Here is a 16572-nt window from a genome sequence, read left to right as displayed (position 1 = left end):
TCTCCACAGTGACCATCGGGTTCTTGGTCACCTCCCTGACTAAGGCCCTTCTCCCCCGATCGCTCAGTTTAGATGGCCAGCCAGCTCTAGGAAGAGTCCTGGTGGTTTCGAACTTCTTCCACTTACGGATGATGGAGGCCACTCTGCTCATTGGGACCTTCAAAGCAGCAGAAATTTTTCCGTAACCTTCCCCAGATTTGTGCCTCGAGACAATCCTGTCTCGGAGGTCTACAGACAATTCCTTTGACTTCATGCTTGGTTTGTGCTCTGACATGAACTGTCAGCTGTGGGACCTTATATAGACAGGTGTGTGCCTTTCCAAATCATGTCCAATCATCTGAATTTACCACTGGTGGACTCCAATTAAGCTGCAGAAACATCTCAAGGATGATGAGGGGAAACAGGATGCACCTGAGCTCAGTTTTGAGCTTCATGGCAAAGGCTGTGAATACTTATGTACAAGGGATTTCTCAGTTTTTTTATTTTTAATAAATTTGCAAAAATCTCAAGTAAACTTTTTTCACGTTGTCATTATGGTGTGTTGTGTGTAGAATTCTGAGGAAAAAAATGAATTTAATCCATTTTGGAATAAGGCTGTAACATAACAAAATGTGGAAAAAGTGATGCGCTGTGAATACTTTCTGGATGCACTGTATACTGATTACAATTTCACAGTGCATTCTGTACCACCAGATTTTTACTATGTTTGAAGGGTCGCAGGTGGCTGGGGGGGGCGACCCGGCCAGGACGCCACGGAGGACCGGAAGTATATAATAGGCAAAGCACAACAATGCCTCTATTTTCTCAGGAAGCTAAGGAGAGCTGACCTCCCCCAGAAACTGCTGGTTAATTTCTAAAGATGCACTATAGAGAGCATTTTAACTAACTGCATGATGGTCTGGTACAACAGCTGCACCAAGGCTGCTAAAGAAGCCCTGCAGCGGGTCGTAAAAACAGCAGAGGCCATTATAGGGACTGAACTGCCATCACTCGAACTCTTGTATAAGACTCGCTGTATGAGAAAAACATTCTCAAGGACAAAACTCACCCTGGAAATTCTTTGTTTGAGCTCTCCCCGTCAGGCAGACGCTTTAGGTCAATCCGTGTACGCACAAACAGACTAAAATATAGCTTATACCCATCTGCCATAAACTTTCTCAACTCTGAATCTCCTCAGTCGAAGAACCATTTTTAAATTGCACATGTGCAATAAGCTATATGTAATGGTAATGTGCAATATACTAATGTAATACAATATACTGTAGAATATGTAATGTACTATTCATTAACAGGTGCAATAACAATTTATGCTGCTGTACTTTGAGCAATATGACATATCTGGAATTATTTAACTTTTCTTTAAATGCACCTCGGGGCTGTCACAAAAAGTAATTTCGTTGTGTTACACAATGACAATAAAGTGCTTGAACTTGCTTGAACTTGAACTTGAAGAGGGTTTGCTCCTTCCCCAGACCACGTGGGGGCGACCGCCCTGGTACCTATGGGGACCATGGGTACAGAGCTTTGAAGCTCAACCCTGTATGGGCCCGTGGTCACCACCAGGGGGCGCCCCAATGCCTTTGGAGCCCTGGAGCACAGCACTTCCGCCACACCCGGAAGTGCTGGGGGGAAGAGAAGTGGGGACACCCGGAGTGCTTCTGGGTATGCAGCCAGCACTTCCGCCACACTGGGGAGTGCCAGTGGAAGATTTCTGGGAAGCACCTGGAGCACATCCGGGTGATGATAAAAGGGGCCGCCTCCCTCCGTTCGAGAGCGAGAGTCGGGTGAGGAGAAGGACAGAGCTCAAGTGAAGAGTAGAAGAGGTGGCCTGAGGTGAAAGGCATTCGAGGTTGGCCTGGACTTTTGGGGGTTTTGAGGTGCACATGTGTAAATATGACTGTAAATAAACATGTGTTGGGTGACGTCAACGTGTCCGCCTGTCTGTGTCTGGGCTGGCTTCCACAGAAGTTTACTGCACTTTATACATATGGACAACTTGAATTCCGGTGTTGCATACAAATTCTTCTAGAATTCAAGTGTTCACCACTGTGTAGTAACATCTTAAGTCAGGGGTCCCTAGCTTTGGTTCTGGAGGACCGCAGTGGCTGCAGATTTTCATTCTAACCGTTTCCTTAATTAGTGACTTACTTCTGCTGCTAATTAAGTTCTTTTGAATTAATTTTAATTGATTTGTTTTTTTAAGATTTGTTCCTCTGAATTGCTTAATTTCTTTCCTTAAATGGCACCCAAACAGAAATGAAATGTGAAATGAAAGAGCCAACAGAGGACCAGCTAAGTCAGGGCCTCAAACTCCAACCAGTTGCTTAATTAGGCTCAGACTCTTGTTCCTAATTAAATCCTTTCTTTAATTCCATGGCTTGTTGCTGCTCTCATTGTGCAATAGTAGACATTTCCAAAATTGTTGATTTTCTCTTTTCTAAGAGCACAGTTAAAATGTTTTGTGGACCTGAGCAGATAAACATTACTGAGACCTTCATCTTTCATTATTTTCAGATATTGTATGATGGACACAGTTTGCTGGTCATGTTTTGGCTAATTTTATATCTCATTATTTTTTGGATGTTAATTAAGGAAAAATAAACAATTAAGGGGTCTGAGTCTTCAAGAGCAAATCAATTAAAATTAATTCAAAAGAAGTTAATTAGCAGCTAAAGTAGGTAAGTAATTAAGAAAAGGGTAAGAATGAAAACCTGCAGCCACTGTGGAGTTGGGGACCCCTGTTCTAAGTCCTCCTTCTGATTTAAGTCTGAAAAAAGCTTTTTTTTTCATTTGGGTACATTTCTTATTCTTATGATTGTATCCAATTTCCAAGAAGGTTAAGTTATAAACTTGGGTATGCATTAAAGGTATAACAATGTGGGCAAGATATTCATTTTGATGATACTGATTTATCCAGCTAATGACAAGGGAATAGTGAGACCTTGTTCAACATGCTCCAGAAGACCGTTTAATTTTAGCAAGACTTTAAACCACTTTGTCATTGTGACTTCTGATGTGAACAATAAAAGAGAGGTTTTTGGAATTAAACAGTATATTCTTGCCCAAGATGATCTTGTGAAAGATTTCTAGCACGCACTTCATGAAACAGGATCACAGCAGCACCAGGAGACTACTTAAGGTTTCTTCCGCCACTGTGGTTTTACAGTGGCATTAATTCATTCTTGACTAGGCCTCCTGTGCCTTCATTTAATCACATTCTGTTCCACACCTTTTAACACGCCATGAAATGGTTTAATGCCTGTTTGACTGTGTTTATAGGAGATACTGAGAGGTGTTATTACCAACCACGGATGTTTGACTTGATGATAATGGTGTTTATATGTACTTCCATTCTGAACCAGCAGGTCTTTTTTTCCCTCTGCTTTTGCAGTTGTTACTTATGTGTCTGTCTTGCTCCAAATATGAGTTTTCTACTGTATACATTTTTAACAGAGTATATTAAATAATAATAATAGTACAAAATTTACATACATATATTCATTCAAAGGAAAAAAAAAGTTAAAGGCTACTGCCATACTGAGAAGAAAAGAAGATCAAAGACACAACATTTTAGCTGTTTATCAAGGGTCTGATTATAGCATGGGTGGAAGAAAAAATCATCTTAATTAAAGAAAGAAACTTATCCTCAATTGGGACAAGTTTGATAAAAACATTTAAGTCAGTAAACAGGCAGGAGAATAAGGTTGTCCATCTGCACAATTTATTACTCTTAAACTAATGCTTGAACAGGGAGCATTCTTCAACAGCATGATCAGAATGGTCATGGCCTATGTTATAAGCAACTGAATTTACGTAACAGTGTCAATCAGAGTATACATTTGCTCTGGTTGGTTCTTTGGTTTACAACGAAATGATCTATATAATATAAAAGTATGTTTTACTACATGCTTATTGTTCTCCTATCCTTTAGATTTAGTTACCACCCTTGAAATTTCTGTGTATATAAAAACTAGCGAGTCTTGTTGTTCACAGGACATCTGATCTCTTAGCCATCTTTCAGTACATTTTGTGTATTACATCTTTGTCTCTGTTGTTCACTTGGCCATTATCTAGTTTCCTGATATGCTTGAACAGGTTTCAGATGTGTATTAACCCTTTAGGCTATTTCTTTATGATGAATGCTATGTTACCCTAAAATTATTCTTCCACACTTGATCAAAGAGCTGGATAGAAGCTGGCACAACTTATGCGGATTAAAAGTGCTTACTAGGGTAACAGCCCGGGACTCCCAAAAAAAAACTTTTCGCAGCAAATTTGATTGATTTGCCAGAGATCTTCCTTGCTGAATTTTTTTTCACTAAAATTCTCCTTGCAGCTGGATTAGGCAAACTTTTCCTAACTCCCCAGTTTACTGATTACTTAACCTCCTTAGCGTTAGTCCCGAGTGTCACTTGGGCAACTCTACAGATGTGTCTTGCGTAAGCATTAGAACCAAGAATAACTTGAGCTGTAAAAAGTGTCGTCAGTGCTGCCATTCTTTGAAGAAATTATGTCTGAGTGTAGATTTTCACTAATTATGAAATATCTGCACTTTACCAACAATGAAGACTTTGATGAGAATACCCATCCAGCACTCAAAATGAAGAAAGTTTGGGAGAATTACCAGGCTATTGTAGTAAAATTTCATAGCATTTACATTCCAGACCGTGATGAACGCATCAATGAAAGTCTCATGGCTTATAAGGGTAGACTGTCATGGATTTGGTACTTCACATCAAAAAGAGCAAGATTTAGCATAAAGTTAAATTTCTGAAATTCTATTCTGTACACAGGGAAAAGGACAATGTTTGATCCGAAATACAATCAGTACAGTGTTGCCACGTCATCAGTGCTGACTTTGATAGGTGCTCTGCTGAATCAAGGTTACTGTGTAAGCATGGACAATTTTTATACTTCACTAGAGCTATTTGACATCTTGCTGCAAAGAAAGACTGATGCATATGGAACCGTCATGGCATGTCTGAAGACTGTGGCAGAGCTAAATTACAGTGAGGTGCACTAGCAGCTTGGCAAAAGGGTAAAATGCTTGTGATGAAATGGAAGGACAAGAAAGAAGTTTGTCTTCTTAGCACTGTAAATAATGCAGCTACAGTCACTGTGCAGGCAAAAGGCAACAAGCAGGTTATGAAGTCTTGTGTTGTGGTCAGCAACAATAGCACGATGGGTAGCATAAATCACGTGGATCAAAATTGACTTTCTATCCCATTATGAGGAGACAACAAAAGTAATACTGCAAAAAGATATTTCGTCATCTGGTGGAACAGTGCATTTGGAATGCATTCACATTCTACAAACAAAAAACTGTATCTCATGCAAACTTTACATGCCAGCTTGTAGAACAAATCATTGCCACACATCCACCGTCCACAGTACCACTAAAGAGACCCAGCACATCGCAGATCAATCCAGAGCGTCTTATTGGTAGACATTTTATTGATTGTATACCTCCAACAGAAAAAAAGCAGAATTGAACTGATACCTGTGCAGTGTGTTGTTTAAAAACTGATAAATCTGGAAAGAAAACCCAAAAAAGGAACACGCTAATATTGTCCCAACTGTACTATTGGAGTATATCTTTGACCGTGCTTTAAGATTTACCACACAAAGGACTCATTTTGAGATTATATACTGTTTTGGCATCATTAGTAGTAATATTATTACTGTTGTTATTATTTTTTACATTTTTTTTCATTTCATATTATTATTTTTATTTATCATTACTATTATGATTTGTATCATTATTATACCTTTGAGATTTAATAAAAATTGAATTTTTCATGCCAAAAAAGGCAACACTTTTTACATGTTTTTTGGAATAAAATGCAATGCAAAGGAGGTTAAATATACTAAACAGATGCACTACTTTAGTCCTTTGTCACTAAAGACCTCTGCTCTGCTGTGTGCCATTCTGATCTTTGAGTGTAAAAACGTGAGTTTACCATTTATGTTCAGTGTATACAGGTTGGGGCACAGTGAGTCTGTTTTCTGTTTCCACAAATGGACTTACTGAATGGAGTAGATGTTTTATTGTGGCGTGTTATTATGTTTCAAGTCAATTTAAATGAAAGCAAAAGACGTTAATTAGCAGCAAAAACGGGACACTAATTAAGGAAAGGGTTGGTAGGTGTGTTTAGATCATCTACAGAACCCTTGCAGTGTGTTTAAATGCATAGCACATATTTAATTCTGATTTCCTTAACAAATGTTTTTTCTGTTGTCCAGACTCCAGGAACGCAGGCGGAGTTCTTTTGTGGTGAGTTTGCCAGGCCTTGATGTATCACCTGGGGACTTATTTGTCACAGATGGTGTGGCAGATCTCTGGAATCATTCCCGTTTGTCAGGTATGTTTGAAACATCATTAAAAGCCTTTGGTTTCAGTATTTGGTGTGCCATTTTTTGTGTGTTTATATACAGTATTGGATGAAATGTATTCATTGACCTAAACAGTACACATGTACATCACTCTGTCTTTCCTTTGTTTAATTTAGTTGCTATATTTTCATATGTCACAAAGATACACCTCTTTTAACATTGCATGGAGGTTGGGACAGTTCCTTGAGATTGATGTCTGCAGTCTGCAGTGATGGTCTTCATTTTTAGGAAGGGGGACTTGAGGGCGTGTTCCAGCGTTAGGGGAGCACACTCCTCAGCCTCCCATTTGAAGGCTAATTCCAGGGTGTTAGAAAGCAGAGTCCAGCTGTTGGTTGAGCCTCAGAGCCAGGAGGAACAATGCAGATTTTGTCCCAATCTCAGATCATTGGACCAGCTCTTTACCCTGAAGAGAATTCTGGAGGGTTGTCTGACCAACCAGTCTGTTTGTAGTCTGTGAACCTGGAAAAGGCATACATACATGTCCCATGGGTTGTATAAATTGGGGGGAGGGGGGTTTATGGGTGGGTTTTGGTTGCCAGGCCAACTGTTGTGGACCACTGTGTCCCTGTACAAGTGGAGATAAAAGTTGGTCAGCACTGCCGGCTGTAAGTCAGATTTGTATCTGTTGAGTGCAGGACTCCACCAGAGCTGCCCTTTGTCACTAATCGTGTTAATAATTTTTATGGACAGAATTTCTAGGTGCATACAAGGGGTGGAGCAAGTCCAGTCTGGTGACCTCTGCATTTTGCAGATAATGTGGTCCGCTTGGCTTCATCAGGTATTGACCTTAGGTGTGCATTGTGGTGGTTTGGGGCCAAGAGTGAAGCAAATGGAACGAGAATCAACACCTCCAAGTCTGAGATCATCATTCCCAGACAGAAAGAGTGCCACCTCCAGGTTAGAGATGAGGTGTTTCCTTTCCTGAGAAATTTAAGCATCTTGGAATCTTGTTCACGAGTGAGGGAATCTGTAGTTATGCAGATGTTGTACTGGTTAGTCGTGGTGAAGAGAGAGCTGAGTCAGAAGGCAAAAGTGTCGATTTACTGGTCAGTCTATGTTCCTACATGATCATGAGTGTTGTGGTTAGTGAATGAAAGAACTAATTTTTGGATATAAGCGGCGGAAATGATCTTCCATCACAGATGTCTGAGCTCAACCCTAGAGACAGGGTGAGAAGCATAGACATTCGAGAGGAACTCAAAGTTGAGCCACTGCTCCTCCACATTGAAAGGAGCCAGTTGAGGTGGTTCAAGCATCTGATTATGATGCCTCCTATATGACTCCCTGGGCAGGTGTTTCAAGTATGTCCAACCGGTAGAAGACCTTTGGGCAAACCTAGGACACAATGGAGAGCTTGTACTGCCTAGTTGGCCTGGAAACACCTTGGTATTCCTCCACAGAAGCTGGATAAGGTGGTGGGGATGTTTGCTTAGACTGCTGTCCCCTCGAGCCAAACCCAGATAAGCAGTAGAAAATGGATGGACTGGATGGAGAGACAAAGCAAAAGGGAATTCTTATGTGCACTTTGTTCAGTAAAGAAAGCAATGTACAGTATAAAACATATAACAGTTTCTACAATGTGAATTTCACAAAAAACATAAATTGACTCTTTACATCAATAACTAAATTAAACATTATTCAGCAGTCCTTTAGTTTTGATATGCTGTTGCTGATAGTCAAGTCGAGGAGTTGAGTCCAGGTTTACACACTCGGTTCTTGGAGGGTGTCAAACCAGAGTTCAAAAGCAGTTAACTGTCTTGGCCGTGAAGATTTTCATATTAATCACAAGGATCTATAAGAAACTGCACACCTGTTTTTAAACCATCTGTCAATGCGATATGACTATTACTGTATGTCAACAAAGGCAGGTAGAGACATACATGTGCTGCATCTGAGGCAATTCACAACAAGACTGGCTTATGTCACTGCAGCATACCATAATAATAATAATACATTTTATTTATATAGCGCCTTTCCCATGCTCAGGGCACTTTACAGAGTTTAAGAAAGAACGGCAGGGTATACAGTATATAGCATTGTCCTAAACCAGATAAATAAATAGAGAAGAGTAAGATAGTGAATTCAGAGAAAAGCAGGCAACAGACAACATAATTGATGGTCTAGCACACACACACACACAGGTTACATGAGCATCTTGACAGAGAGGTAAACTGAGAGAGGGGTAATAACGTCAGGTAGAGCTAAAAGCTTTCCTGAACAGATGAGTTTTGAGTTGTTTTTTAAAACAATTCATGGAGTCAGCTGATCTAATTAATTTTGGTAGGTCATTCCAGAGTCTGGGCGCTATACAGCTGAAGGCCCTGTCACCCATGGAGTGTAGATTAGTGTGGGGTACAACAAGATTGCCAGAATCAGAGGACCTTAGTGGGCGGGCAGGCACATAGTGATGTAGAAGGTCACTGATGTAGTTTGGCGCAAGGTCATTTAAGGCTTTGTAGGTTATTAATAGAATTTTATATTCGATTCTGTAGGACACGGGGAGCCAGTGAAGGCAGAGCAGGATGGGTGTTATGTGCTCGCTGCTGCTGGTTCGAGTAAGGACTCTTGCAGCTGAGTTTTGAATAAGCTGGAGCTGTGATATAAGATTAGAAGGGGCACCTGCCAGTAGGGAATTACAATAATCAATGCGGGATGTGATAAAAGCATGGACAAGTTTCTCAGCATTAGAGAAGGAGAGGAAGGAGCGAACACGGGATATGTTATGGAGGTGAAAGTAAGAAAGTTTCTTAATGTGATTTATGTGAGCGGAATAAGAGAGGAAGGAACCAAAAATGACACCAAGATTCTTTGCAGTAGAGGCAGGTCTGATGAGATCACCACCAAGATGGACTGGGAAGGAGCTCATTTTATTAAGTTGCATTTTAGTCCCAATTTGCAGGAGTTCAGTTTTGTTGCAATTTAATTTTAAAGAGTGCTCCTCCATCCAGGATTTAATTTCACTGAGGCAAGTTGTGAGCTGAGAAAGCTCTGATGAAGTTCCACTTTTAACATTGAAATAGAGCTGAGTATCATCTGCATAAAAATGATAACCCAGTCCATAGCTACGGATAATATGGCCAAGGGGAAGAATATAAATACAGAAGAGAAGAGGGCCGAGGACAGAGCCCTGAGGAACTCCTTCTGTGACTGGCACTGAGCTGGATCTGCTGTTGCCAAGACTAACAAACTTGTGCCTATCAGTCAGATAGGACTTGAACCACTGGAGGGCAGTGCCAGAGATACCCAGCATGTTCTCCATTCTGGACAGTAGAATGTCATGTCTGACAGTGTCAAATGCTGCACTGAGGTCTAACAGAATTAATATGCTGGTTTGTCCAGAGTCTGCTGCCATAAACAAATCATTGGTTACCTGTAGCAGAGCAGTTTCACAGCTGTGCTGTGCTCTGAAACCAGACTGAAAGGGTTCCATCAAATTATTAGAGGTTAAGTAGTTGGTGAGTGGGGAAGCTACAACACGCTCAAGAACTTTTGACAGAAAAGGTAAGTGGGAAATAGGCCGGAAATTGTTAAGATTGTCAGCATCAAGACCAGACTTTTTTAACATTGGGATTACAGAAGCGATTTTAATAGTGAGCAGCACAGAGCCAATGTCAAGGGATGAGTTTATTATTGTTGTAACAGTCGGGATTATGGCATGAAGGCAGGATTTAAGTAGTGTGCTGGGGATGGGTTCAAGTACACAAGTAGTCGGCCTCATCTTACAAAGCAGGTTATTAACAAAAGCAGATGTGACTGGTGAGAACTTAGAGAAGGAGCTGGATGGAGTGGGAAAACAGGGAGAGATATAAACAGATGATGTATTTATGTTAGTTGAATTATTTAGATCTTTAATTTTATTACGGAAAAAGTGGAGGAATTTCTCACAGACTTCAGTGGAAGAGATAGTTGGGCCACATGCGGGTTGGAGTAGTTTATTAACTACAGAGAACAAAACCCTTGGGTTATTGTGGCCATCTTCTATTATTCTGCCATAATAATAATGCATAATGCATAGCGGCCCTTGGGCCCCAACAACAACTAAGCACTTGCAGTAAAGCTGATCTGATACTACTAGATGTGTCCATTGATGCCCGGAAGTATAAAGAAACATCTGTCCTCACCAGTTTATATTGTGCCGTATCTCTCTTGCTCTCTCTCAGGGTCCATAACAAGTTCTTTATTTGATGGCATTGAGTGCAGGCCTGGGGGCCTTAGTTACTTCATTTGCTTTGATCTTACTAAGAAGCCCAAGTTCTCTATAATTATAAGAAAAAGCTTAGTAATTGCTGGTATTGCCTAAGGGACTGCTGGACAGCACGTACATAGAGTCATTAAAAATTTGATGTAATATAAAATACAAAATAAAACAAAGTCAACTGAGGACATAAGACTTTACCATCTTAAACCAGAACCATTAACAACAAGCGCTATCACAACTTTACATAACAACAGATTATTCTACAAAACACAAAATATTTGTATATTGCCAAAATATAGACTTTTATTTTGTTTACAACTAGGGGGCGCAAGCCAATTTGCGGTTCTGCCACTCGCATATGAGGATGTGGATGTACATTACAGCGAGTAACTAACCATATTAAAAAATAGTAAAATGTAATAATTTGAAAGTAAATTATATATCATGTTGTGTTCAAGTTTTTCCTTGCGTTATACGATATCGTTCTGTTTGGCTTTGAAATTAACACGCAAATATTTTTTAAACTTACACTTTTACTGTAAAACTTCAGTAAAAACAATTTTTTGAATTAAATTTTGGTCAATATTGCATTGAATTTTGAATGTGTTTGGACTTACATCGTGACAATACAAACTGCCCGTGAGAGAATTTTGTTTCTTTCTCTCTAATAAATAAACAGACTTTTTCAAATGTTTGTCTCTGTGATTTGTTAAGGATCTATGCTGGTATCCAGAAGGTTGCCGGTTCAAATCCCAGTCACTGCCAAAAGAGATCCTACTCTGCTGGGCCCTTGAGCAAGATCTTTAACCTGTAATTGCTCCAGGGGCGCTGTACAATGGCTGACCCTGCGCTCTGACCCCAAGGGGTATGCGAAAACTAACAAATTCCTAATACAAGAAATTGTATAAGGCGAAATAAAGAACAAAAAAAAAAAAAAAAAGAAGAAAAACAAGTTAGAAAATGTTTGCATGACATTAAATTCTGGTGTGTTCAGAGACTTCTGTAACTAATTTGAACATTGGAGTATTTTAAATTTAGTTACTTCAAAACAGCAAGTTATCAGTATTTTTGTAATGGTGAGTTATATTCTTATATAATCAGTGATAGTAAAATGCAACAACAACAACAACATTTATTTACATAGCACATTTTCATACAAAAAAGTAGCTCAAAGTGCTTTACATAGTGAAGAAAAGAAAAATAAAGGACAAAATAAGAAATTAAAATAAGACAACATTAGTTAACATAGAATAAGAGTAAGGTCCGATGGCCAGGGGGGACAGAAAAAACAAAAAAAAAAAAAACTCAATGCAATTGAATGTGTGAGTAGACTACATTAATGCCATGCTTTTTAGTAGTACTTTACAATATAACTTAGTTAAAAATGTAGCCCAAATATTCTTGTAGTGGTTCAATAGCTTTCATGGACAGCAGTTTCCAATACAAGTGATGTCAAAATGGACTCGATTGATGCCCCTTTGCTAGTTGTGACTGATTGCAGTTCCCATTTTCAAGACATAACATTTTTAAAAGACATGCACAGTGAAAACCTCAAATATGTATAAAATTGTTTTCTGCTGTGAACCATGATGGAGAGCTTTGCCAATAAATTACAGTGTCAGATAATGTAGCCGTAGAGTTGTTTTTAGTGTAATGTAAATCCTGAGGACATATTTGTTCACTTTGTCCTTTACAGAGTAATACATAACCTACATAATTCCTTTTTGCTTACCTTCAATTCTAGATAAATTACTTTTTTCTTTTTATTTCCATGATTAACTTTGCTCAAGCAGCAGAAGGATTAAGTGGTGATAGGGGCAGCAGAAGTATGGCTTATGCGCTGTGGTAGAAATTAACATATTAATTCAAGAAAGAAACTTATCCTTTACTAGGATGAGTTTGATAAAACCTCTTTGAGTCAGAAACCAGGCAGGAGAAAATGTGTCCATTGTGTCTTTAATGATCTCTTTAGCAAATGCTTGAAGAAGGAGCATTGATCACAGCAGACTGTCACAGAGTAATCAAACAAAGGGGAGAAGTCTGTTCTATAAAACTGAATTTGCATATCAGTGCTGGATTTGTGCTTACATACCATACTCTGAATGGTTAAAAAACACGAGGTGCTTTAGCATAGAGCATAACCAGTCTAAAATAAAAGTCATTTTCCGTTATATCCTTGTTCTTCAGTATCTATTGAATTCCGCTCTTATTCTGTTATGAAAACTATATACGTGCTAACTAGCAAATCTTACTAGGTGCATGAAAGGACATTACATCAGCCAGATTCTTGAACCATCCTCCTGGAACATTGTGCTTGTTTACTTTTATATATTTCACTGTGCACTGGAAACCAAAACACTTAACTGATGTTACCTTTTAATTTGGAAAGTGTACCAAAACACTTTATGTGCAAAAACTGTATTACCCCTAAATGACTATGTGACCCCAAGTCTAATTTTTTTCCCATAGCACACGCAGCTCTCCCAGTGTTGTTATGGGGAAATTCTGTGCAACTTCAATTATAGAGCAGTTTACTGTTTCAAATTGACTCCAACATGTATATTGTTCTCTTTTAGTCTCTCATTCTTTCCAGTTTTGTATTGCAGCTGAGTTTGATTTTATAAAGCTTCTTTTGATGTTTCATGTCAGTCAGGCATACTTACTTCGGTATCTGTCATTCCTTTTTTTGTTTTATTCACGTTTATGTTAAATGTATTGTACCGATCAGTTTATTTATTTGATTACTTGTTTGCTCTGTAACATACATTGTGAAGGTAGATAGTGTTAAGGGTACTTCGTATATGTAAGAAAAATCGACTGATTTATTGGTGATTTATTTCATTTGAAGACTGATTTATTAAAATAAGACACATTTGAGCTGAGTTGTCAACATTTATTTTTACAGTTTTAACCTCTTTGCTTTAGTTTAATTCTTGCTGAAGTCCAGCTGTTTTGTTGTTTAAGTGCAGTTTAAATATGTAATCTCAGATAAAACATTTGATTTTCTTGTTTAAATACAGCCTTCACTCTGAGAAACAAGCTGTGAAGTGCAAAAAAAAATGTTCTTATTTTCCCAGCTTCCTTGTGGCATTTTGTCACCTTATATTCGTTATTTTGTTTCTATGTAAAATATCCTTAACCAATTTTTTTAAATTTCAGATTCTAAAAAGTCCAAAAGGCCCGTTACAAAACGAAGCACAGTAAGTGTTTTTTCTTTTCCTTCTCCTACTTAAATTTTACAGCCAAGGATTGAAATGTTCCAAAAATCTATAAAATAGCTTGTATTGTAGACTCTATGGTTTATTCTTTGCAAAAAATGTTTAGTTTACTTGGGAATCTAACAATATGTTTAACAAAGACAATAAAAATGTAATTAAGAACGTGCCCAGCCTCCATTTAATACCGAGGCTGCTCACTGGCCTGTTTCCAGTTTGCACCCACAGCTCCACGTTGATGTTTTGGTACTTCAGCGTTCTCTCATATTTCTCAAATAGGTGCATTTTAAGTTGACTTACAGTTCTAAATAGTATAGGCATGGGTGACAACGTGCCTTCAATGCATTAATGGCCCACCCGTCTGTGTTTTCAGGCTCCAGCACTGCACAGCCCTGGGACAGGGAGATGGATGGATTTAAAATGAGCATTTCTGGACTTCTTCTTTTTCAATTAACTTTTAACCCTTTCTGATTACAGAGCAAAGAAAGACTAAAGCTGTTATCTGATGTGGAGAAGAATCTTTCTTCCATAAGGCTTCACGACTGGAGGAGCTGTGAATTTCAGAACTACAAGGTGCCAAACAGACACCACTAACAAACGGTCCATTCCTTACAGGGTTTTACTTAACATGCATTATAAGTCTGTCAGAAGACACACAGATAAGTTTAGCTCCCACGGTAGGAATCAACCAGACATGACTAGGAGGTACAAATGAAGAAGGCACGAAGTAGCTCACACTGAAAGAAAAACTTGCAGAACACAGAAAAGAGGGAGGAAGCTGAGCAGTGAGTGTTACGTGAGGTCCTCACCTATTGGAATTAGAAATCGTGTGACACTGATCTGCCCCGGTAATGGCTAAACAATACAACAGGACATCTGGTTCAAACTATTAACCTGGCTTTGGGGCCACTACAGCATGACCTCCCTTGTAAGACACCACTTTAACTCCCCATCTACTGCACCCACCTTAAATGCTCACTGATGAATTAAATCATTTAATTTTTGGAAAAATGGCATTACAGCAAACTGCAGGGTATAATTTACAGTACATTATTTAAAGTACTAGGGTGTTGTACCGTGTTAGCCATTATAGATGTTGTGAGAAGTTAAGCAAAATGACTCCTTTTATTGGCTAACTAAAAAGCTTACAATATGCAAGCTTTTGAGGCAACTCAAGCCCCATCTTCAGGCAAGACGTATACGGAAACTGGAGTTTATATACATATATATATTATATGTTTATATAGACACCAGGACAGATAAAGCTTTGGAAAACCTTTAAGTGAGGCATCTTAGATGAAAAAATAATAGAATAGAAATAATCACAGGGACAGGAAAGTTTCAAGAACTTAATGGAGGTTCATGTACAGTATATGAGGCATTCAACCATTTTCAGAAGCTGAATATTTAAGGGCAGGGTGAAGGGTGGTCTACCAGCCATGGGTGCATGATGGCTACTTCCTTGAATGGAACACGCCTTTAACAAGTAACCTCTCAATGGACATTATATCTTTTAACATAACCATTCTTCATACATCTATTCCTAGCAGTGGCCTTTCTGTGAAGAGAAACTGCCAACTGACCAAACACAAAAGTATTGGACCATAGGGATATGTGATATTGGCAAAAAATAATACCTCAATATTTTCTCTGACTTTGACGATAATGATAATTAGACGATATTTTGCATCCTTTAACACTAGAATTACCAAAGCCTACGAAAATACTCGCAGATTCGTCCCACCTTAAATCGCTTCACACCTCTCCATCAGCGTCTTTTGTCCTGTAAATGTGTCAGTAAGTAGCAAGCAGCCTACTATCACATCCCCCCACACAATTTTCTCAGCTCAAGTCTGTTTACCTGCGTGTCAGTTGCTTAGAGTTGTATAGAGTGAGAAGTCAAGCAAAATGACACCTTTTATAAATACTATATCGTTATTTAGAACACATGCATTTCATGTTTATGTAAACACATTGTTAAAACAGAAACATTTTTCATGTTTTAGTAATAATTGACAAAATGTAGACATGAAGTGTATAATGTGTGAAGCCTGAAATCCAAATAACAAATAAACACTTTCACAAAAGGTACAAATATAACAGAACAAGTGCGCTTCTATTCAAGACTATAACTGCAGAAAAAGAACCCGCATTAGGGTGCGACACTGACACGCATTTGCTACGACCGCTTCGGTGGCGCAACGGTATCAGCTGTTGACTGGTAATCAAAACTTCACGGGTTCGACCCCTGTCGAGTCCGTTTTGAGAAGTGAGCTGCTCTTATTCTTACTATCTTAGAATAAAAACATACATTTGATTTCACTCCGTAACAGCCGGTGTAAATTTATGATACTTGTAAAGGTTAGCTTTGTTTTTTTTTTATTCAGTTTTATTCTCTTAGTCATGTTCACGATCCCATCCCCCCCATCTGACACTGCTGTTTTCACATAAAGACACGCTATAGCAGAGGTGAACTCATAAATTTACATCGGCTGTTATAGACTGAAATCAATTGTATGTTTTTATTCTATGATAGTTAGAATAAGAGCAGCTCGCTTCTCAAAACGGACTCGACAGGGGTTGAACCCGTGAAGTTTTGATTACCAGTCAACAGTTGTTACCACTGCGCCACCGAAGCGGTCATAGCAAATGCGTGTCAATGTCGCACCCTAACGCAGGTTCTTTTTCTGCAGTTATAGTCTTGAATAGAAGCGCACTTGCTCTGTTATATTTGTACCTTTTGTGAAAGTGTTTATTTGATATTTG

General features: G+C 38.8%; 1 protein-coding gene across 1 annotated transcript in view; it reads left to right on the top strand.

Annotated features, from left to right (window-relative positions):
- plekhg7 (pleckstrin homology domain containing, family G (with RhoGef domain) member 7) overlaps positions 1 to 16572 on the top strand; it is a 100426-nt gene that overhangs the window by 55069 nt on the left and 28785 nt on the right. Inside the window, exons 3-5 of the mRNA XM_028815482.2 lie at positions 6244 to 6362; positions 13751 to 13791; positions 14284 to 14379. Of these exons, the coding sequence (XP_028671315.2) occupies positions 6244 to 6362; positions 13751 to 13791; positions 14284 to 14379 (256 nt within the window). The remainder of the gene's footprint in view (positions 1 to 6243; positions 6363 to 13750; positions 13792 to 14283; positions 14380 to 16572) is intronic.

The sequence above is a fragment of the Erpetoichthys calabaricus genome, chromosome 1 (genome assembly GCF_900747795.2).
Source record: "Erpetoichthys calabaricus chromosome 1, fErpCal1.3, whole genome shotgun sequence".
Lineage (NCBI taxonomy): Eukaryota > Metazoa > Chordata > Cladistia > Polypteriformes > Polypteridae > Erpetoichthys > Erpetoichthys calabaricus.
The sequence above is the reverse complement of the archived record's forward strand: the minus strand, read 5'-3'. Positions and strand labels throughout refer to the sequence as shown.